Here is a 23,001-nt window from a genome sequence, read left to right on the forward strand (position 1 = left end):
TGCTTCTCCAATGTGGCCACTGGAGTGTAACCCTCATGAAAATGCTAGCAAGATGTTTTGTCTACTGGCTCAGAATTGATTCAGTGACTGACTATGGCTTATGGAACACGGCAACAGTTTTCAGCACTTTATCGATGAAGTTTTGTGGGGACTGGACTTTGGATTCACATGTGTATAAGATGTGAAAGTGGAATCATCACCCTCAGAACAACAAGAACAGTGTCTACACAGAGTTTCAGAAGGTTTTACAACTGCAGAATCCACATTAATCAGGCTAAATGCATCATTGGTTGCAGCGAAATAATGTTCCTGGGATTTTGGGTTTCTGCAACTGATATGTATTCACTAACTGAGTGCCTCATTGAACTTTCAATTTATTTGACTCTCAAAACAGTGCATGAAGTAGTGCTTTGGTACCTGAAGATGATAAACTTTCACTGCTGTTTTTTTTTTATTATTTATTTATTTTAGCAGAAGCTGCCGAGGCCTAGGCACCATTCCATGCTGCCCTCATTGGTCCCAAAGTGTACAAATAATGTATGTCACCTGGACTGATGAACTACAGGCAGCTTTTGAAACCTGCCAGACAAGCTTCATGCGAGCAACCCTCCTCGTGCAACTGATCGCTGTCATTCCACTAACGATTTTCTCGGACATGTGATCTCACACTGTTGTGAGAGGGTATAGAATTTTTACAGATTTCAGAATTTTCCCATAAGTGTTAGTACAATGTGTTCTGTACCCTCATTGGCTAAGGCAAGACAGCCCTGCTCTTGTATCACACGCCATGTCAGGCACAGAGGAGCTGGTATACTGTGATGAGTTAGCAGGCTGACAGCGGTCGTATGTGCCTATCCTATTATGGTGATGGGTTTTCGACTTCCTAACTTCGGACTGAGCCATCAGGGAATTCGCACTATGAGGGTGCTAGTACTACAGCATTTTGTGTGGCCTGTATACAGAAGGACTGCTGTACATGGAGTGAGACATGTGTTCCCCACAAAAAGTGCAAAGTAATACAGCACACACCAGCTCCACTAGTAAATTTTTACATCCCAGATGCATGATTCTCACACATCTACCTGGAACCGATCAGACTACTCCCAGTCACATGTAACTACAGGGTGCAGCAGAACCGACTAAGCAGTTTCTATTGATTACATCTGGGGCTGTAGTAGGGGTAAGCAGTTGCATGTGGTCTGCCTTTGTTCAGTATTTGACCCCCACTTCAGTAGCCAACATGGTCTGCACTGGTCCACATCGTGGTTTTGCTGGTCATGCTTACTATGAAAACAACAGATCTGTGATCGCTACACAGTGAGCTTTTCGGTGACTGTTCAACATTCCATGCAACAATGCTATTCCTAATGCAAACACAATTCGGTCCTGGGTTTGGCAGTTGGAGGAAACTGGTAGCACACTAATAAAATGTGCAGCGGGTGAGAACAACAGTTCAACTATCACCACAACATTCTGCTGGACGACATGCTGTTGCATTGGGGATTTCAGACCACAGTTTGAGAAGGATTCTGGAATGCTATTTGAAGTTCCATCCTTTCAAAATAATGATTGCTCAAGAATTACGCCCAGCAGACTACGCCAACCATCAAAATCTGTGTGAGCAAATGCTTGCTCAGATCCCTCCGAATTCAGCTTTCTTCAGTAGTGACGAGGCACATTTTCATCTTTGTGGGTGCGTGAATAAGCAAAACTTTCGCTACTGGGCTGAAAATAACCCCCGAATTATTCACGAAAGACCACAGCATTCTCCTAAAGTGACAGTGTGGTGTGCCATATCACAATTTGGCATGGCAGGCCCTTACTTTTTTGGGGAGGAAGGAGTGACTGTGACAGTGAATTCCACACGTTATGTTTCAATGTTGCAAAATTTTCTGCAACCCAGAATGGACGAGATTGTTGAAGAACATGGACTAAGGGACTTGTGTTTCCAACAGGATGGAGCTACTGCTCACACAGCTCGAATTTCACTTAATGTTTTAAGAGAAATGTTTCCAGGACACCTCGCCTCTTTGAGGGTTGATGTCGTGCAGCTTGTGCGGTCACCGGATTTGAGCATTTGTGACTACTTTCTTTGGAGATATCTGAAGGAAAAGGTTTTCAAAAGCCACCCTTACACCCTACCAGAGTTAAAAGAGTGGATTATTGACGAAGTGAATGCCATACCCTGCGATGTGTGTGCAAGAGCTGCTCAAAACTTCAGGGATCGTCTACAACAATGTATTGATGCTAATGGCCGACATCTCAAGGACATTATTTTAAAAACTAAATGTATGTAAATTGGTATATTGTACTAATTTAGAAAATAAAAACGTTTTCACTCTATACATACATATTTACTTTTTATTGCTTCTTAAAACTGTTTAGTCGGTTCTATCGCAACTTGTACCAGTAGAGTCTCATAATGATTGACAGATACACTTGGAAAAGCAAACTGCCAAGAATGTGGTGCATGAATTCATCTGCAACTGGATTTCAGATTTTGGATGTCCCCAGCAAGAGGCTTCTGACCAGGGCCAACAGTGGAAGACAGAAATATTATGTGCAGTGACCCAGCTGTACAGGATACACTTGAGAATTTCACCATAGCATAGAACCACAAATGGCATTGTGGAGCACCCGTACCATTTCTGGAAGGCTGCTATAATGAGCCATATGACAGACACTCAGGTTGACACTCTTCTAATATTGCTGCTGAGAATGCACAGTGCATAGAAAGAAGCCCTCATAGCTCCCCATGGAGCTGGTGTAGGGCAAAAACACATCCCAGCTCCTACACTTTACTCTAAGTTTCCTTGTGGAACTCCAGAGGCAAATGATGACTATGCAACTGAATAGAACTACACAGCACAGGAAACAGTCTACTTTTGTTGTCAAATACCTAGCAACAATGAAGTATATTGTTGTACCCAGCCATATCTCCTGGCCAGTACAATTGCTAGCACTACACCCGTGTATTGCAGGTTGTCTTGTTGTTAAGCCCCAGACACCAGCCAGAGGCGCCAGCTGCTGAGCATCACATGCACAACTGATAATGGTGCTGTGATTGTGGGCCATTTCTTTATCTGCGATCACATGGTTATATGTGCATATCTGTCCAACTGCCAACATAGGCTGTGGCATGACAGCAAACAGGCAGACGGATCCCTGTCTCCACTAATCAGTGCAAAGTGCTTGGGAAGCTGTTCTTAATACACTAGGTCTGGCTCTACATTTACTATTTGCTAGCTTTCTGTAGATCTTGTTCCTGGGGGGATCTTTTTATGCACTGTGAAGCTCTCTGTATTAAAGGGGTGGACACAGTAATGTCAAGTGATTGTTCAACCAACCTAAGTACATAAGATAGTACCAAAATTCAGGCCACCATCAGACACAGGACACACACACTAATACACTCGCACAACATCAGAAATAGCAGTGCCACCCATCTTGAAACCAGGTGACTGCCACCTACTCAGATAGAGTCAACTCACAACATTAGCCAGCCAACTGGCATCCAGCCAGAAAGGAAACTCATTACGGGCGAAAAGTGCAGTTCTGGCAGTTAAGCAGACATTTCACAGCTCAAGTTACTTAAATTTTTTTTTTTCGTCTTTTCCTTTTGGGGGTGTTGAGACAGTATGAGTCACTGCCTCCACTTAAGTGTACTAAATAGGTTCATATGTGATGAAAGACTTAATTTAAGCTGAAATGGTGTAGTGAATGTATCGTCGGTACTAGCAGATGTAATGTCAGGCACAGGGTATGGGAGGGGCCTCTGAGAGCAAAGAGCAGGTATTCTTTCATTGGCAGCCATAAGGCAACCTGTTCGTATACTGTGGCTCTTGCCTTTGTGTTAAGTGTTCTGTACAAATTGAACTTATATTCAATCTATCATGAGAAGTATCAAGATATTTAACTGTACTTACTACTTAAACAACTCTGCTACAATATCAAACAATAGGAACTCCAGGTTGTAATATCACCTACAGCAATCTACTTGCAGCACACCCTCCACCCAACTGTTTTTGCCCTCTCTGTTCAATCACCTCCTTCCTTTTCATGTCCCCGAGCCTCACTGTGCACTGCCCATCCTTTCTCCTTCTCTGCTCTCCCCATTTTTTTACCCCACATCCTACCTCATGATGCTGCGCCTGGCAGTTTCGCCAGTCTGTGATCTAGTCCATGCATGCCCCACCAGATAGTGCTGCACTCTTCCCCCCTCCCCACCAATACCCTGCTACCCCTTACCCACATTACTTTTCATATTACTGACGTATTCTGGTCAGAGCTGCTGGTTGTAGCAGTCATGTGTGTATGACGTGTGCTTGCCTGTGTGAACATGAGTGAATATGTGTGTGTGTGTGTGTGTGTGTGTGTGTGTGTGTGTGTGTGTGTGTGTGTTTTCTTTGCTGATGATGACTTTGGCTGAAAGCTATAATGTGTCACAGTCTTTTCATTGGACCTGTCTGCAACTCATCACGTCATCTTTACGCTGATTATACTAGAACTTCTGATATTCTTCACGGGTTTGCAGCCGGATCGTGTCGTAGTACAGACACAATATTTCGGCGCACCAGCTGGCCGCCATCTTCAGGCGAGTTAATGCTCGTGCACTACCTCGCCGGAAACTGAATTCCAGCCACAACGGCGGAAGCCTTTGTACGCCACGGACAGAGCACAGCACTGTGTGTGCGCGAGATGATGGGCAGCGCCTCCTGGCGGCAAGTAGACACACAGCGCGCTGGTGGTAGAAGGCGGCAGAAACGATTAATTTCAAGAATTTTAAGAAAATATGATATTAAAAGTGTTTTTATGCCAGTGGCCAAGACGAGAGCCCGACTTGGCTCAGTTAAAGATGATTTGGGCTTGAGGACGCCCGGGGTTTATGGAATTCCGTGTCACCATGGAAAGAAGTATATTGGTAAAACTATTCAGGACCAGTGTGTGGAACATCATTGGCACACTCGCTTGTTCCAGCCTGAGAAGTCAGCAGTGGCGGAACATTGCCTTAACGAAGGACACAGGATGATGTATGACAAGACACAATTGATCACTCCTGCTCCTCGCTATTCGGAATGTGTTCTTAAAGAATCCATTGAAATTAGATTATCAAGTAATATTGTTAACAGGAATAAAGGTTTACCTCTAAGTGAGATATGGAATCCGATTTTGTCCGACATTAAATAACAACGGTCTTCTTTTCGCTCATTGGATTCTTCCAACTAGTGCTGTTGCAATTTATCGTTTCTGCCGTCTTCTCCCACAGGTGCACTGTGTGTCTACTTGCTGACGGAGACCACTTAGTGCCACAAGCAGCAGCAGAAGCCTGTGCCAGGAAGTGGGAAAAACACTGAGCAGCAGCACTAACCATGCAGCACCATCAACAGCACTGGCAGAACAACGAAACAGCTCCATACATCTTGTGGAAAGCAACGAGGCTCCAAAAGATACATGAAAATGATAAAAAGTGAATTAATCTGTGTAGCACAGTGGTTTTAAGATGTAGCGAGTTCACAAACTGTACAAAAATTGATAATTCAGATAGTATTTGTAGTAACTGGGTCACTACTGATGGCGAGTCTGGAGGCAATGAGATCAATGTAGGTTGACCTAATAGCTCTGAAATGAAAGTGGATCCTGTAAATTTAATGCTGCAAGTTCTAGCAAAAACAAATGCCCAACTAGATGAAATAAGATTGTAAAAGATCAAGGAGCTGAAGTTAAGAAAAGCATTCACTCAATGGGATACATTTTGCATAAGGGAGTAACTGAAGCTGAAACCAAGCTAAAGTCGATAGAAAATAACTCAAGTCAATGCATGTGACTGAATAGTAAGGTAAGGGGTGAAACTGACAGGATAGGCAATAAGTCAGGCCTTGAACATTCCATGTTCGTGCAAGGTTAACATGAATATCTGCAGCAGCTAACAAATTTCACTGAATGTGAGAGAGTCAATGTATCATGGTGTAATGTGCCTTTTTGTGTTATCAAAATTTTGTCACTAGTTAAAATATTTCTTGTGTGATGCTGATTTTTGTGTTGATGTTACTGATGATTTTGTGTGTCTTAATGGTGGGGTGAATAGCAATGGAGGAACTGATGGAGGGGTTGGTAGTGATACACAAAAATAAATAGCTGATTTTTGTGGTAATGTAGAAAATGCTGATGAGAGAGAAGTCTTTCTAGTAGTAAAATCTGAAACAACAGCTGAGAAAGAAGTAAATGACACTGTGGAATGAAGTAGATTAATATCTAGGATGGGTTGTATCGTGGAAGCCACGCTGTTGGTGTTGCTTAATTGATGGAGGTGTAACGTCGGACACTGTTACTGATAAGGTTGATGGAAATGGGTGATTTTTATAAAGTGATGAAGAGGTTGGAAGAAGGAGACAGTACCAAAGTATGGGATAGTCAGATTTACATTGATTATAATCAGAGGGACTAGAAAGAATTTGCCTGTCTGTGCAGCAAATACTTTTGAATCATTGGAAAGCCAATGCAATGAAGTTTTCCAGGCAATTGCTATGAAAACAAGTTGTGGAAGGAGACACAAACAATTACGTGAAGTTGAAATGGCAATAGAGCCACTGGACATGTAATGTAGAACAACAAACATACAGCCAGTTGCTTATACATGTATCCTTTTAAGAAATTCACTATGAATTGTTAATAGAGAAAAGAGCTGCAAAAAGGAAAGGAAGACATAACAAGGAGGTAAAAAAAGAGATTAAATTTTACACTGAGGCCATGTTTTATTTTGAATTATAGAAAGTCATGTAATTTTTTTAGTGTGTGGTGAAGTCCCTATGTGGATAGAATATGAATGAATGGTGATTAACAGTGGTTTAATATTTGTATGAGTTTGTCTGATTTGATATTTTTTCTCCATTTAGGAATGTTTATTGTAGTATCCAATGATTTCATAATTTTTAGGGAAATTGTTCATTCATATGGTAGTTATGTAAAAGATATGTCAATTAATGGAAAGTGAGAGTAAAAAAAAAAGTTTCTTTGTGGTGAATGCTGAGAGGTGGGGGGAGGGGGAGGGGGGGGGGGGCAGGCAAGGGGAGTGCAGGGCGGGGCGCACTACTATCTGTGCCAACCATGTACATGTAAATTTTCTTTGCTGCCATATCAAATGGATAAAGTTAAATTACAATGGCTGTTCAAAAAGTAAACAACTTTTATTTATAAAATCAATCTTTATTCAGATACAATTGTTTGACACTAGACATCTTCAAGGTAGTCTCCTCCTACACGTTTCTTCCAACGCTGCTGCCACTGCTGGAAGCATAGCTGGAAAGAATGTTTTGATATGGAGCACAGCTGCTTCATCAAAGTCTGCACAATGCCTTCCCTGTTCTAAGATCTGGTCCCTTTCAGAGCCTTTTTCAGTTTAGGGAAAAGCCAATAGTCACTTGGTGCTAGGTCAGGGGAATAGAGAGGCTGACAAACCACAGTCACGTTGTCTTTGGGAAAAAACTCTGAATTAATTGAGAATGATGAGGTGGTGATTGTGGTGAGGTGCCGGCTGCCTGCTATCCACAAATCTGGCCATTTGTGTCTCATTCCTTCATGATGGTGACACAGAACCCCTTGGTAGTACTCCATACATTACCTTTTGGGGTGTACTCACAATGGATCACATAACTGGAATAACAAAAGATGGTCAGCATGACTTCCAGCTTGCTGTGAACCTGCCTCACATTTTTGCTGACATCCTCTTGAAGTCCAAATGTTCTGTTAAAATGGACTGAATGGACCCAAGACTAATTTTAACCTTGTCTGCCAGTTCTCTGATCATGATTCGTCTATCCTGCATCAGCAGAATCCTTATGTGATTAATACGAACCTCATTTGTGCATGTTGAGGGCCTACCTGAATGTGCTTCAGTCTTCACTAATGAATGGTCATCTTTGAAGTGGTCAAACCTTGAAGGTTGTTTCAAATTGAGAATCACCAAGCTTAAAGCAAAATTTGATGCAGTAACATTATTCAAATTTTTCTGTCCTTTTGTCCACAACGGAAAAATCCGATGACTACCATTGACACAGGTTCATTTGTCAATGGCTAGCTAGCGACTGGTTGTTTCTGCATTAATAATAATAATAATAATAATAATAATAATAATTTAAAAAAATTAGGCATGCACACTATATATGCCTACAAACATATATGCCCCGATATTACATATATTTCTTTTTGTTGCTGGTCAGCATATAAACTGAATACATTAGATATATCACCACTTGCATCTTTCTGGTGACCACATGCTGAACTAAGGCACTGAATTGAGCATTTCGTTTTATGTATTTAGTTTTCTTATGATGTTTGTACAGTTTTTAATATTTTTTTGTTACAACAGTTCAACTGTACTTGGCTGGATGTTTTTAATTTTATCCAAGAGTGAATGTAACATATGATATAACGAGTGAGTAGTAGACCAGATGATAATATGGGCTAATTTTTACATCCAGAAAACCGAAGCTGACCTGCAGTGGAGATTGCAGAGGAAATTCATTCCTGTTGCTATGTAACAAGGCAGCAGATTACAATATGTTATGGCAGTGCATCCAAGAACTGAACAACATAATTAGTGTGGTTAAGGGCTTGTAGGAAAATTATGAGTGAATTTCATATGAATCTCTGTGTGATGAGTACTTTATGACTTGAATGTGCGTTCCTCTAAAGAACTGTTATTTTTTATTGTTGTTTTAACCAGAACTTTCCTTATTTAGATTTATGGGATGGAATTCGTATTCCTGTTATAATTGTTTTGGAGACTAACACTAAGGTTATATAAGTAAATTCAAATTTACAAGAAAAATATAATTTATTTGGTATTTCATAGGAATCATTTACACTTCTTTATTAAAACTGATTTTAGGTGCCATTTTCATGGACAAGAGTCTTTAAATGTTAGCTTTGTTGGACAACATACTTAATTAAGGCCATAAACTACAACTGTTAATTGCTTATCTCTGAACACCACTGAAAAGTTTTGTTTTGTCTATTGTTTCAACACTACTTATATTACAGACAGCAGCTATTAAAATAATAATAAAAAAATCACCCTATGTTATTCATATCAAAATTTTGGGTATTTTGACAATGAGTCACAGCCTCCACTTGAATATAATAAATGCACTGACAAAAGAGTTACAGGGTTACTTTTTTTCAAACTGTTCTATTTTCCCTCACTGCAATGCACAAGTCTGAAATTGGGCTCAATGGTGCCAACAAAAATCCTATGTAATATTACAGAGAGAAAGGTGTTGATACAAGTGAAAAACAGACCAGAGTTCAGAAGTTCATGTGAGGTGCAACATGAGTTAATGATGTCACTGGCACCAAATTTCACCGCAATTCTGCCCAACAGCACTGTGGACATGTCGCATGATGGGAATGTCCTCACACTTCCATCTCGCCCCTTCCCTTGACACCTCTGCAATGACAATAGATATCAGAATCATGCCCCCCCCTCCCCTCCCACCACCTACCATTGAAACTGCTCTGTTTTCTTATGTGAGGCTGAGGAAAACATTTCAGACACAAAGCCACTCAGAATCAACACGAAAACACCTCAGCAGATGGCATAAAAGGCATCAATGAAACCACCCCTACCCTTGTGGCATTCATCTACATACATTTTGCAGCCGAAAATGACAGTTTTTTCACTGAGTGGTTTTGAATAGTCCCTAGTGGTTCCACCCTGTAAATCACAACAAAAATTGTGGTTGAACTGCACTCCAAAGGGGGTTAATCATGATCAATGGGGATGCAACCCCACAATAACTTTAGATAAGTGTTAATCATTGGGGGAATGCCAGCAGTGTCAAAGGTTGTCAAGAACATCATACTGTTACCCACCACACTGCAAACAGTCATTTTCGACTCTAAAATGTATGCAAATAAATGCCCCAATGGTAGAGGTGGTTTCACTGACTCCCTTTACGCCACCACCTCCTGACTCCTTTTTGTGTCGATCCTGAGTGGCGGTGTGTCTGAAATACTTCCTCGGCCACCATAAGGAAAACGGGTGATACCAGTGCTGCACATCACAATTCTGACCTCCATTGGGGAGGTGTCAAGAGGAGGACTAAGATGAGGTACGGGGGTGGGGGTAGGGGTGGCGTTAGTGGATGGGGGGAAGAAAAAGAGAGGTGTGATTATCTTCCCATTCGGTGACATGTCTACGGTGCCACTGGGCAGAGTTATGGTGAAATTTGGTGCCAATGTGACATCATTCAACAATGTTACACCTTACGTGAACTTCTGAGCACCGGCCTTTTCTTTCTTTCTTTCTTTTCTTTTTTTTTTTTTTTTTTACGAAAGTTGACACAATGCTGTTTGGAGTGAGCCTGAGTGTGACATTGCAGGGTGCTGCGCTCTTGCACCATTACAGAGGAAGGTTGTGGACACCTTCGAGCTAAGTTGCGAACTTCTACGTTGCAATGGCAGAAAATAACGTGGTTTCAAAAAGGTGGCCCTGTAATTCTTTTGTGCAGTGTAGCTATATATGCGGTCAAAAGTATATTTTAAGTTGAAACAGTGTAGTAAAGGCACCCTCTGCAACTGGTGGATATGTTGTCAGGGAAAGGGGGCTCTGAGAGCAAGGAACAGGTATTCTGCTGTTGGTGACCATGAGGACAATGTGTTTGTATAGTCTGATACTAGCCAATGTGTTTTCATAAATGTGTTATGTACAAATCAAACTTTTATTTAACCTATCATGACAAATTTGTCATACATATATGTGGAAGAGACCTGGAGACACTGGAAGGTGTCGTCTCACACCAGACGAGTGCAAACCCTATTTTTGCGTGGTAGAGTAATGGTGGGGTATGTGTACGTGGAGAACTTTGTTTGTGCAGAAATTGCCAACATAGTGTAGCCGAGGCAGAATAAGGGGAACCAGCCTGCATTCACTGAGGCAGATGGAAAACCGCATAAAAACCATCCACGGACTGGCCAGCTCACTGGACCTCAGCGCAAGTCTGCCTGGCGGATTTGTGCCGGGGACCAGGCACTCCTTCCCCATTCGGAAAGGCGTGTGTTAGACCGCATGGCTAACCAGGGGGGCTACATATCCATTAGTATTACTCCACTTGTTATTGTTTTGGGACCTAGTAAGCAGTTATTATTGTCCTGTCAGGAATATTAATATCCATATGAATTACAGATGCTTGTGCAACTTGCTGGTGCCAGCAGGTAAGATGAAGTCACTGAATTAAAAAGTACCTAGGTACTGTATGAAATCTTTCAAAAACTGAAGTAACAAACTATGTTCAATCAAAAACCTTATGATATTTTTTTCCATTTTACTGGAACTGATCTAACTGATTGTATGTACTTACTGGGTATAGACTGTTACAAATACGCTCTGTATGTACTTACTGAGTATAGACTGTTACAAATACGCTCTGGAGTTCATAAAGACCATGATGTTTATTATTGTCTGTCTGCAGAAGAGCAGATATTTTTTGAAGATCCCAGGATGATCTACAGAGATAAGAGTATAACCTGGACATAACAGCAAAAATGGACAACATGGAGAGCTCCCTTAATGAAACCAAAGTTATGGCCTTCACTGGGAAAGTTCCCAAGAGAAATAAAATTTCAGTAGAGAACACAACCCTCAAACAAGTATCATTATTTAAATACCGAGGTGACAACTACACTTACATTACAGAAAACGATGTGCAACATAAAGTCACAGATTTTTCACGGAATGGTATATTGGGGGGGGGGGGGGGGGACACACCAAACGGTGAGGTCATTGGTCTCGCGATCCAAGATGGGCAGAAATTCTATGCACGACAAGGTGCTGGCGCTCTCACCACCCCATTCAATTCACGACACAAGATCGAGGGACACAATGGGGACAACACCAGCGGAAGAAGACACGAGAAAAGGGGAAACAAAACAGCACAAAAGACCAAACAAAACAATACTGGGAAGGGGGGGGGGGGGGGGGGGAGAGACCTGGCTGGCGTGGAGGCAAGGCCAAAGGTATCTCAAAGCAATGCACACAATAACCAAGGGGCTCCCACTCTGGGGGGAAATTCAGGTACTCTCACCTGGAATGACAAACCACTTTCATGAAGAAAACTCAGGATGGATGTAGCCATGTGCTGGTTGTCTGGTGACACTTGTGACAAGGAGATTGGGAGAGCATATTTAGTGTGAAAGCCCTGAAGGCAGGGGCAGTCCAGCAAAATATGGATCACCAGAAGAGGGGCCCTTCATCTATAAGAGAGGGGTGGGGCTCATTACAGAATAACAAACCATGGGTCAACCTGGTATGCCTGATACAATGACAGAAGAGGATGGTAAACTCCCACTGTGACAGATGGAGGGAAGAAAGCCACATGGTGGGAAGCCCTTTAATCATACAATATTATTAGAAAGTGGGATCGCCAATCCCAAGAGTCAGCTCAAGATGAGCGGAAAGGAATTTAATGTGAAGCTGCAAATCTGTCACTGGTGGATCATGGAGAACAGGTGTACATGGCTGCCTGTCCACACAAACTTCATAAAAGTCACAGGGCTAACAAATAGCATTTTCCCACCATCTCTTGTTCACTGACACACCAGATTCAAACTATAAAACAACACGGCTAACCCTACCCTCTTGTATGGCAGTGAAGCTTGGGCAGTCCATAGTGATGACAGATGGAGGCTAATGAGTGCCGAGCTGTGATTCCTGAGGACAGCTAGCTACACACTATGAGCAGGAAAAGAGAAACCAAATTTCAACACAGTACTGAACTACAGAACATCTTGGAAAGATCGTGTACCACAGACAAAGACTGGCTGGATTCCCCAGAAAAAACTTCAAACGACAATCAAAATACAGAAGAGATGTAGGAAGACCTGCAAGGAGATGGAACGAGACTGTAACAGGCCACCCGGCCTAAATACTGGATAGAAAGAAGCAGCAGCTCATTGTAAGAATCAAACCCACATCGACCAAGCAAGATGGTGCATTTGGGAGGGTGGCAATTCACATCCCTGTCCGGCCATTCAGATTTATGATCTTCACGATTTATTCAAGCCATTACAGATAAATGCCAGAGTTTCTTTGATAAAGGCAAGGCCAATTTCCTTCCCCATCCTTTCACAATCCGAACTTGTGCTGCGTCTCTAATAACTTCACTGTTGTCTGGAACTTAAATTCTAAACTACCGACCTAAAAACCCATATTAGTCTTATGGCTTATCCTCTTGGACAGTTTTATTTTGTCCATCCTGTATAAGAAGCTACAACGTGACAATGAGTTTTTTTAACATCTATATATTAAATAACACTGGAGCAGCCATTAAAAGTAGTATGATAAGCACAAAAGTATATTACATATAATGCAGCAAACAATACCTCTGCACCAGTCAGGAAGTTCTGGTGGGGCTGGCGTGTCTGCAATATCTTCAAATCTTTTGAAAAGTTCCAAAAGGTAATCATGCTTATAAATTCCTGGAGGTCTGTGAAAAAAACATTATAAATATTGATATACAAAGTAAACATGAAATTAAAAAACATAATTTGTAGAAAATACTGATAGGGGCAATAACAACAACACGGAACAGATAGATAGCTACTCACCACATAGAGGAGACATTGAGTTACAATGAAAAAGAATGCTAGAAATATTTCAGCTTTCAGACAAAGTCTTCCTTCAGAAGTGGAGAAAACGAAGAGAAAACACCACATTCACACAGCAAAAACACACTCTCTCTCTCTCTCTCTCTCTCTCATGCATATGCACATGCCCCTCCCCGTACCCTACACACACACACACACACACACACACACACACACACACACACGCACACAAACCACTGCTACTGGGTGCTCAGACTTCACACAAATGCATCTGACATGAGCAGCAATCTAGCTGGAATGGGTAGGGGGTAGGTGGAGGTGGTGGAGGAGGAGGAGGGTGGGGGTGGAGGGAGGCATTGGGAGGTGGGGGTGGAGGGACAGGCAGTTAGAGATGGGGAAGGGTTCTAGTGCTGCCTGTAGGAGCATGTGCAGGCATGTGGTAAGAACAAACAGAATTGGGCTGGATGGTGCAGCACTGAGAACCAGCGGTTGGTGGGACGGGATGGGACCGGGTGGGGAGGGGGGTGGGGGTGGTGGTAGAGGCAAGATAGGTTACCAAGTGGGTCAGGTAAGTAGTGGAATGCTGTTGTGGGAGGGGGAGTGCTGGGATTCTGGATGTGGATAGTGTGTCATTACCCTCAGACCACATCATGAAGATGGCATCAACAAATCTGAACCAGGTGAGGAAAATTAACAGGTGTACATGGGTTGGAGGGTAGTGGGGCTGATTCACAGTTGGATGGAAGAGAAACTGAATTAGGTTGTGATCAATATCGGTTTTGGATTGCACCTGACTGGTAGGGTTAGAGGAGAAAAAGTGTTTCCACTTAGGGATTAGGAGAAGGAGAGAAAGTCTTTAACAAGCATAGCATATTTGATTTTAAGTTTGGGGCAGAAGATAATGCCTTTGGAAAGGACTGATACTTCTGTAGGACTGAGGCTTTTGTAGGATAAGTTCATGACAGGCACAGTTTGGCAGCTATGAGGTGATATGGTGGAGGTTTGATAGAGGCTCTTGTAGTGGTAGTCAAAGGTGAACAGCTTGGACAGTTTTTTGAAGTAGTGTGGTTCAAGCTGATCTAGTTCCTGGAGAGCAGGGGTTTTCAGTATCAGAGAAGGGATGCTGGAATTTAGGATTGCAGAGCAGGAGAATGTTACATGTGGAGAGGAGTTAATTCTAGGAGGTTTGGGCCTGATTTACATGGTTTTGCAGGTAAACATGGGTCATTTGATTTGGGAGGAGCTAGGCGACAAGGCAGGAACAGTATGTGGACTGGGTTCTGGCTAGGGATACAGAAACTTTCCTGCACTACTACTGGTGCAGATGGAAGCAGCAAGAATCCTTATTGGGGAATACAAGATGTGTAAAAATATGTGGGGAGATCACCAAATGGACAAAATGGATGAAGTATGGCGGCCAAAGATGAAATGCAAGTAAGTAGAGCCACTAGTGAAAAACAAAAATGAAATAAATTTACTTGAAAATGGGACAAGGTAAAAATGAAACAATAAATAGAAAGATGATAATGGAGAGGGGTGCAGGTTGCTGGGTGAATATGTGTAAAGAGAGAGTCATCATGTGCCATTTGACTAGGTAAAGTCAGTAAGGTGTGTGCTTAAACTAGGGAAAAAGGGGAGGGAACTGTTAGGTATGGAGTTAACAAAGAATATATGGTACACAAAAATACAGGAAAACCGGCGAAAATATGTGAAGATGAGGAAGGTAGAGTGATCAATTTGAAAATCCCAGGATAATTATATTGGCAGAAAGAATGTGGGAATGAGACCCTGCAACTACAATCAGTGCAGACACATAACCCTGCACTGTGCACGGATGAGACCATTGATGCAGGATACTCAGATGTCAAAGAGTGTGACAATGAAACATAAGAAAGAAAAGGATGAACAAAGAGAAATTTAATACAACAGAGAATAGTACTTAAGGCAAATGGCACTAGCCTGTGGGTTGGAAGAGAAACAGACAAAAATTAAATATCGTCCAGTGGAATAACAGCATTATGGAAAGGACTGGTTGCTACTCGCCACATACACGAGGCACTGAGCCTCAAATAAGCACAATTAAAAAGACCGCTACAAACATTTCAGCTTTCAGACAAAGTCCTTCGTCAGAAGCGGAAAATTCACATAACAATAACATGAGATGAATCTTGTCCTTTTTGGGGGGGGGGGGGGGGGGGTTAAGGAAGAGGCATGGGATTGACAGCAGGGAGCAGGGGTGGGGTGGGAGACCTCCTATGTTCTGTCTCACCAGCCACTTACCATCCTGAACATATCCAATGTCCGGCCACAAAGGAGCACTCTTCTGCTGATTTAGTACTGCTAACCACTGGAGCAACTGAATCACATTTTCCACCAGGTTTTCAAATACCTATCATCATGTCCTAAAATTAGAACTATTGTCCTCACTTATCCCACATTGGTATGCCGCCATCCACCCAATCTTCACAATATCCTTGTCCATCCCTATTCCATCCCTGCCCCCAACACCTTGCCTCGTGGGCCATATCGCTTGCAACAGAGCTAGAAACACCTGTTCCACATCTTCCTACCACCACCTAATCCAGTCCTGTCACTGGCATTTCCTACCCATCAAAGGCAGGGCCACCTCTGAAAGCTGCCATGTGATTTATCAACTTAGCTGCGACCACTGTGGCACATTCTATATGGGCATGACAACTAACAAGCTGGCTGACTGCATGAATGTCCAGTGCCACACTATGGCCAAGAGACAGGTGGACCACCCAATTGCTGGACATGCCACCGAACATGATGTGCTACACGCTAATGACTGTTTACCAGCCTGTCCCATCAGGATTCTTCACACCAAAACCAGCTTTTCTAAATCATGCAGGTGGAAATTTTTCCCATAACACATCCTTTGTTGCTGTACACCCCCCCCCCCCCCTCCCCCAACTTTGCTAGTCTCTGTACTCCTACTGCCTATCCCCTTCCCAGCACCCAATTCCAGTACTACACATGTCTTCTGCCCTACCAACACATCTACATGGTCATCCTCTTCTTTTCCCTCTTTTCTCTCCAACACCTTTCCCTCCCCACAGTACTAGAGCTGCACGTAACAGTCCTATCCTGTCCCCACCACATCTGCCTACATGCTCCCTCAGGCAGCACTATCGTGTGTCCCCAATCCTACACTGCTGTGTCTCACATCACCATCCAACACCTCTTCACTATCACCACTGCTCATCCCAGCTAGACTGCTGCTCATGTCAGACGCAATTGCAGTCAGCCATTAGTGCCCAGTGACAGTGGCCATGTGTATATGAGTTGTTCTTGTGTGTACATGTGTGAATTTTCTTCTGAAGTATGACTTTATCTGAAAGACAAAATATTTTTAGCATTATTTTTCACACTGCCTGTTTGTGACTCAATGTCTCCTCTACGTAGTGAGTAGCAGTTTACCCTTTCCGTGGTGTTGATAAGGAAAAATGTGTTTCCTTTCCTAAAGTATTTATACAGTACAGAAGATAATCATTCAGTTACATTGACTGCTGATGTAATTATACAATGATCAACAGATCAGCCTCATACGGATAGAGGAACATTGCAGCATTAAAGAAAATGGAATGGTAAGGGTTGAAGCAGAGGTGGCAACTCATAATGAGGGCATTAGTCATAGTGGCATCATAAATGATAACTTTCTATGACAAGTTAGAGATGTAGCCTCGAAAATTTGAAACAAAGATTGACAAAAGACTTAAAGTACTGAAAGAAGATCTTACACATAAATTTACCTGACACTAATTAAGCATCATTTGCACCACAATTGCTGATATTTCATAACATTCAGTACCAGTGTTAGAGGCCTGCACTCCAATATGACTGCTTGAAGTAACATCTGCAACACATTAGTCTTACACCATTCCACTGCATGCATGTACTGAAGACAAGGGCACCAGCACATCATCTTCAGCTGCATAAATTGCAACAAGTCCACAAATTCTCTATTGAGGATCTGTTACAACTAAACTATCCCTTCCTGACTTCAATAATATCATTACTGTGAGAGAAGAACTACATGGTTTACAGACTTTTAGTCAACTTGAGTATTTGCTTTTAATAGTGAAACACACACTGTGTAGAATTGGTAGCAAACTGTCTCTCTGACTGCACTGTGTTTTCAGTTATCAGTATAATATAATAGCATTAGCTGAAAGAGATGTACTCAGATATCAGTTTAAAATGGCAATTCGAATAACCACAAGAACACCAACAGTTCACAAGAGAACAAACAACAAGATAAATGACTGGTAAACTTCTGCGGGAAATGTTGCCTCAAAATCATTTGACACAGTTTCTGACACCAAAGAGGAAATTATACAACTGAAAGACACTCAAAAGTATATTGGTGAATTCCAGATGTATCATGAGGTCACTTCTAACAGAAACATGGCAGAAATTCTAATGTAAAAACAAAGGAGGGAATTTGTCAAATCAGATCATCATCATCAGCTACAGATAAAGCTCAGACCTACAATTCAAGAAGGAAAAAATGTACAAGAAATCAACGAAACTATCAAAAATTGGAGACTTCTAAACATCCTAAAATCCGCCATCCAAGGAGCAGGAAACAAAGGTGGGGCAACATCATAGGCAACCACACAATAGAGGGAAGGATCAAAGTCAGACCACATTTCAGCAGTAACAAAACATCTGAAAGATGACAAGAATTTACTAATATGCAAAAACTACCTGTACAGCTTATGTGAAGAGAAAAGCTGATGTGCAGAAGAGTGACAAGTTCAAATAATTAATTTTCAACTGCATTCTCAAATAATTATCAGGGCATGAGAAAGAGAAGCCAAAGGAAACCAAATTAGCACATCAAAAAAAGAGATGACTGCCATTAGCAGTGGATCTCGCAATTCTCGCAATGGACAGAGAAGAAGCCACAGACACCATAGAAAACCTTAAGAAAATGGCATGGAAAATTGGTTTTCAAATTTAAAACAGCACACTGAGAAGGTGCCACAAGACAATGATATTATCAAGATGGTGGACACAGCCATATCACCGCTACTCAATATGGTAACAACAACATCATAGATTAAGGACAATTAACAAAATAAAAGCAAATTCAAAATTTAATCATAATAATTTGAAGAAGAACATGAAACTAACAGAACAATCATAGGCACTGGGGGGTTTTGAGCAGGGAGAAGCAAAACAAATGTCATTCCTAGTCTAACACATACATAAAAACCAAAACATATGCAAAAATCAATAATGCCAACATTACATAAATCCCACAAAAAACACCACCATTTGGTATCATCATCTTCAAATAAATTATTTAGGTAAACTGAACTATATGATACCAGAGAATAAATCTGCAAAAAATTGTATCAAAACATAACTATTTAAAAAAACTAAACCTTCTGGCATTGAAGACTTCACTTGACATATGAAGCTAGACTGAAGTACCCAGTACCAAGAAACCTAAACTCACTGCAAACACTGGTTCTGGTATCGACAAATTCATTTGACATTTGACCAACATGGCTAGAATAAGGCCCATGACTCAGGAATTCTTAATTCAATGCAAACTAATACTAAAAACATTATTAGAGCCATACAGGTGGGAAAAAACCATACAATACCCACCAATCACAAGGAAACACTATTAGCTAGAGAGAGAGAGGAAGCAACACACAAATTCATACAGTTTCATTAACATTACCTTACATGACAAGTGAGTGAAAATAGTTGTGCAGATTGCTGTAATACATTGACATCCATTGATGTGGCAAAAGTCTTGGGATAATGATATGCACATATACAGATAGCAGCACTATCATGTACACAAGGTAAAAAAGGGCAGCACACCAGCAGGGCTGTCATTTTTATTCAGGTGATTCATGTGAAAAGATTTACAACATGACTATGGCAACATGATGGGAATTAACAAACTTTGAACGTGGAATAGTAGCTGAAGCTAGACGCATTGGACACTCCATTTCTGAAATTATTAGTGAATTCCGAGATCCACAGCATCAAGAGTGTGCCGAGAATACCAAATTTCAGGTATTATCTCACTCCACGGGCACCGCGGTGGCTGACGGCCTTCACTTAATGACTGAGAGCAATGGCTTTTGCGTAGAGTTGCCAGGGCTAACAGACAAACATCACTGTGTGAAGAAACTGCCAAGCTCAATGTGGGACGTGTGATGAACGTATGCATTGTGACAGTGTGGTGAAATCTGGCATTAAAGGGCTACAGCAGCAGAAGATCGACGCAAGTGCCTTTGCTAACAGCACATCATCTGCAATGCCTCTGCTGGGCTTGTGATCATAATGTTGGACCCCACACGGCTGGAAAACTATGGCCTGGTCAGATGAGTCTTGATCTCATTTGGTAAGAGCTGATGGTAGGGTCTGAGTGTGGAACTGATACCACAAAACCGTGGACCCAAGTTGTCAACAAGGCACTGAGCGAGCTGGCAGTGGCTGCATATTGGTATGGGCTGAATTTACATGGAGTGGACTGGGTCCTCTGATCCAACTGAACCAATCATCGAGTGGAAATGATTACGCTTGGTTACTTGGAGACCATTTGCAGCCATTCACAGAGGATGACAATGAACCCAATCAACGGGCCACTATTGTTCGCAATTGGCTTGAACAACATTCTGGACAATTCAAGCAAATGGTCTGGCCACCCAATCGCCCAACATGAAACCCATCGAACATCTATGGGACATAGTCAAGAGGTCATTTTGTGCACAAAATCCTGCACAGGCAACACTCCCACAATTAGATGGCTAAAGAGGCGGCATGACTCAATATTTTTGCAAGGGACTTCCAACAACTTGTCAAGTCCATCCCACATCGGGTTGCTGCGTTACGCTGGGCAAAAGGAGGTCCAACATGGTATTAGGAGGTATCCGTAGACTTGTCACCTCACTGTACAAAATGGAATGTTTCTGCTCTTAGGTTCCTGCCTAACCACCATCTCGGGAATCTGAACATTTTGAAAATACCTCGCCAAATTTTTCAAACAATCATTTTGAAAGTGACTGCTGCCAATGAATGACCAAACGTCCACATTCAAGGCTATACCTACAGATCAGTCCGTCACCACAACTAGTTTTCTTCACCAACTCACAACCAAAGTTACATTCGATTTAACATACACTGGGCTACCATACTGATCAGCCCTTCACCACATCTACCTTTCTTCCAATCTAGTTCACATATTTACCAAGAGAGATACAACTTCAGTTGGTATGTGACAATAGCTCCTACATAATACACAAGAAGCATTACCACATCCCCACTTCGCACTAGCAATCCAAGGTAATACTTAAATTTAGCCAAAAAGCAAACTTTCATTAGCAAACAAAACATTTAAAAAAATTCCATCCCAACTTCCTTAAACCACAAACAGTCCACCAATAACTACTCACCCACCCACCAATAACCACTCGCCGACCAACAAATGCCCACCCCCAACACAGAATATAAAAATAAATACAAGTAACATAAATTAAATCATACATTCCTTCGAAAAAGACAAGAATGAAACAAAATGAAGCAGCAGCTGCAGTCGTATTCATGTATTTGGCATGGAAGCATCTGATTCCACCCATCTGCTTTGACACATGACATCACCAATGTGGCGGAAACTATGATTCACATCAATTCCCATATCACGCCTATGACGCCATTACATAAACATGACAAGAAACACGAAAATAGATTAAAAAACCATCACACACATCTTCCTCCAAAAATATAATGAAACTAATGGGTCAAGCGTGGAAAATTGGAGGTTTTTGGGTGAGGACAAATTAAATATAAACACATGCCACTGTACAAAATGACACAAAACGACCCCACAACCTTCCCAAATTCCACTACACATCATATCTTCTGGAATCAGTCACTTCCCTTGACCTATATAGCTCAGCAGCAACTACTGATACCACATTATAGAACTTCCAAAACTTTCACCACCACCACAATTATTGCTACCAGAAGAAAACCATAGAAAAACCAAATTGGAATTGAACACTTCCCTTGACCTATATAGGACAACAGCAACTCACAATACCAAATCACTAATAGCAACATCCAAACAACTCACAACGCCCCCCCCCCCCCACGCACAAAACAAAAAAGAAAAAGAATCCCGACCCACCCTGGCCTCCCCAAACCTCCCCCCAAAATCAAAGACACATAAACAAAACAAAAATATCTCAATCACACACTACAACTCAACAACTGCAACAAAAGAGATCCTCCACAACAAACTCACACACCTACCTCCAAAAAACCTTGCCAACAACTAACCTTCCCCCACCCCCGAGCCCAGTAGCCCTCAGGGACGCTCTTCCGCCAACAGTACTCATCTAATTGAGACTGAAGGTTAGAAGAGCACCTCTTCCCCCTACCAATAACTGACTTAGCACCCCCCCCCCCCCCCCCCCAAACCCCTCTATTGTAATCATACAGGCCCCGGTCTCATAATTTTTAAACTAAACACTATGATTAACTACTAAATGATTGTAGCCTCGCTCACCCAACCCCCTATAAGATGAAAACACGTCTGAAACTATGGTTCTCCCCTCTTCTATGAAATCCTCAATTAATCCCACTAATTCCCTTTTCGTCCGCCCCTCCAAAGCCCTAAATACACTTTCTGAAAAGCGATACCCTGATACAACAGCCCCCCACACCCATACACCAACCAAAGACTTACCCCTAACATACTACTTCCTTCCAAACTGCGATTCGACAACCTCCACCACCACCACCACCACCACCCCAGCCCCCCCCCCCCCCCCACACACTCTCTCTCTCTCTCTCTCTCTCTCTCTGAACATACTTCACGAAAAAATGAAAACCAATCAAGCACAGTCCTCTCACTCACACCAAAATCATGTGCACAGAAACTGTGAGAGGACCTATAACAAAAATGATATGTCATTAACACAATTTCTTGCATGTCCAACCTAGACTTCTCGAACCAGGAACCTTACCTTACAGAGCACCATACGTTATCCCTACGGCACCTTCACATGTAGCCATCCCTGGTCTGAGACCCCGGAACTTTTATCAATTGCATTTCCTCCCGACAGACAGAGCACTTCACACCTTCGGCCAAAAGCCCAAAAAGCTGGAGAAACTTGATGAGGGACAAAGCATTGTCCCCCATCTACAACACAAACACGTACTGTTCAATTTGTCAGTCATATCCATACCTAACAAAGGCATGAACAAAGTAATTTTAAAAAACTCACACATGACTGAGCCGTGTCACGACTCAGCTCATTTGATTTACCTGCGAGATTATTCACTTGTTTTTGCCGCAGCGATAGGGGGCATGATCGCTGGTGCGCGAAACAAGAGTTTTGGGAA

The 23,001-nt window shown here is 42.1% G+C and overlaps 1 protein-coding gene across 1 annotated transcript in view; it reads right to left on the reverse strand.

Annotated features, from left to right (window-relative positions):
* The window catches only part of LOC126412310 (mRNA-capping enzyme), an 86,946-nt gene that overhangs the window by 58,260 nt on the left and 5,685 nt on the right, over positions 1 to 23,001 (reverse strand). Inside the window, exon 4 of the mRNA XM_050081831.1 lies at positions 13,378 to 13,481. Coding sequence (XP_049937788.1) covers positions 13,378 to 13,481 — 104 coding nt within the window. The remainder of the gene's footprint in view (positions 1 to 13,377; positions 13,482 to 23,001) is intronic.

This window comes from Schistocerca serialis, chromosome 7 (genome assembly GCF_023864345.2).
Source record: "Schistocerca serialis cubense isolate TAMUIC-IGC-003099 chromosome 7, iqSchSeri2.2, whole genome shotgun sequence".
In the NCBI taxonomy this organism is placed as follows: Eukaryota; Metazoa; Arthropoda; class Insecta; order Orthoptera; family Acrididae; genus Schistocerca; species Schistocerca serialis.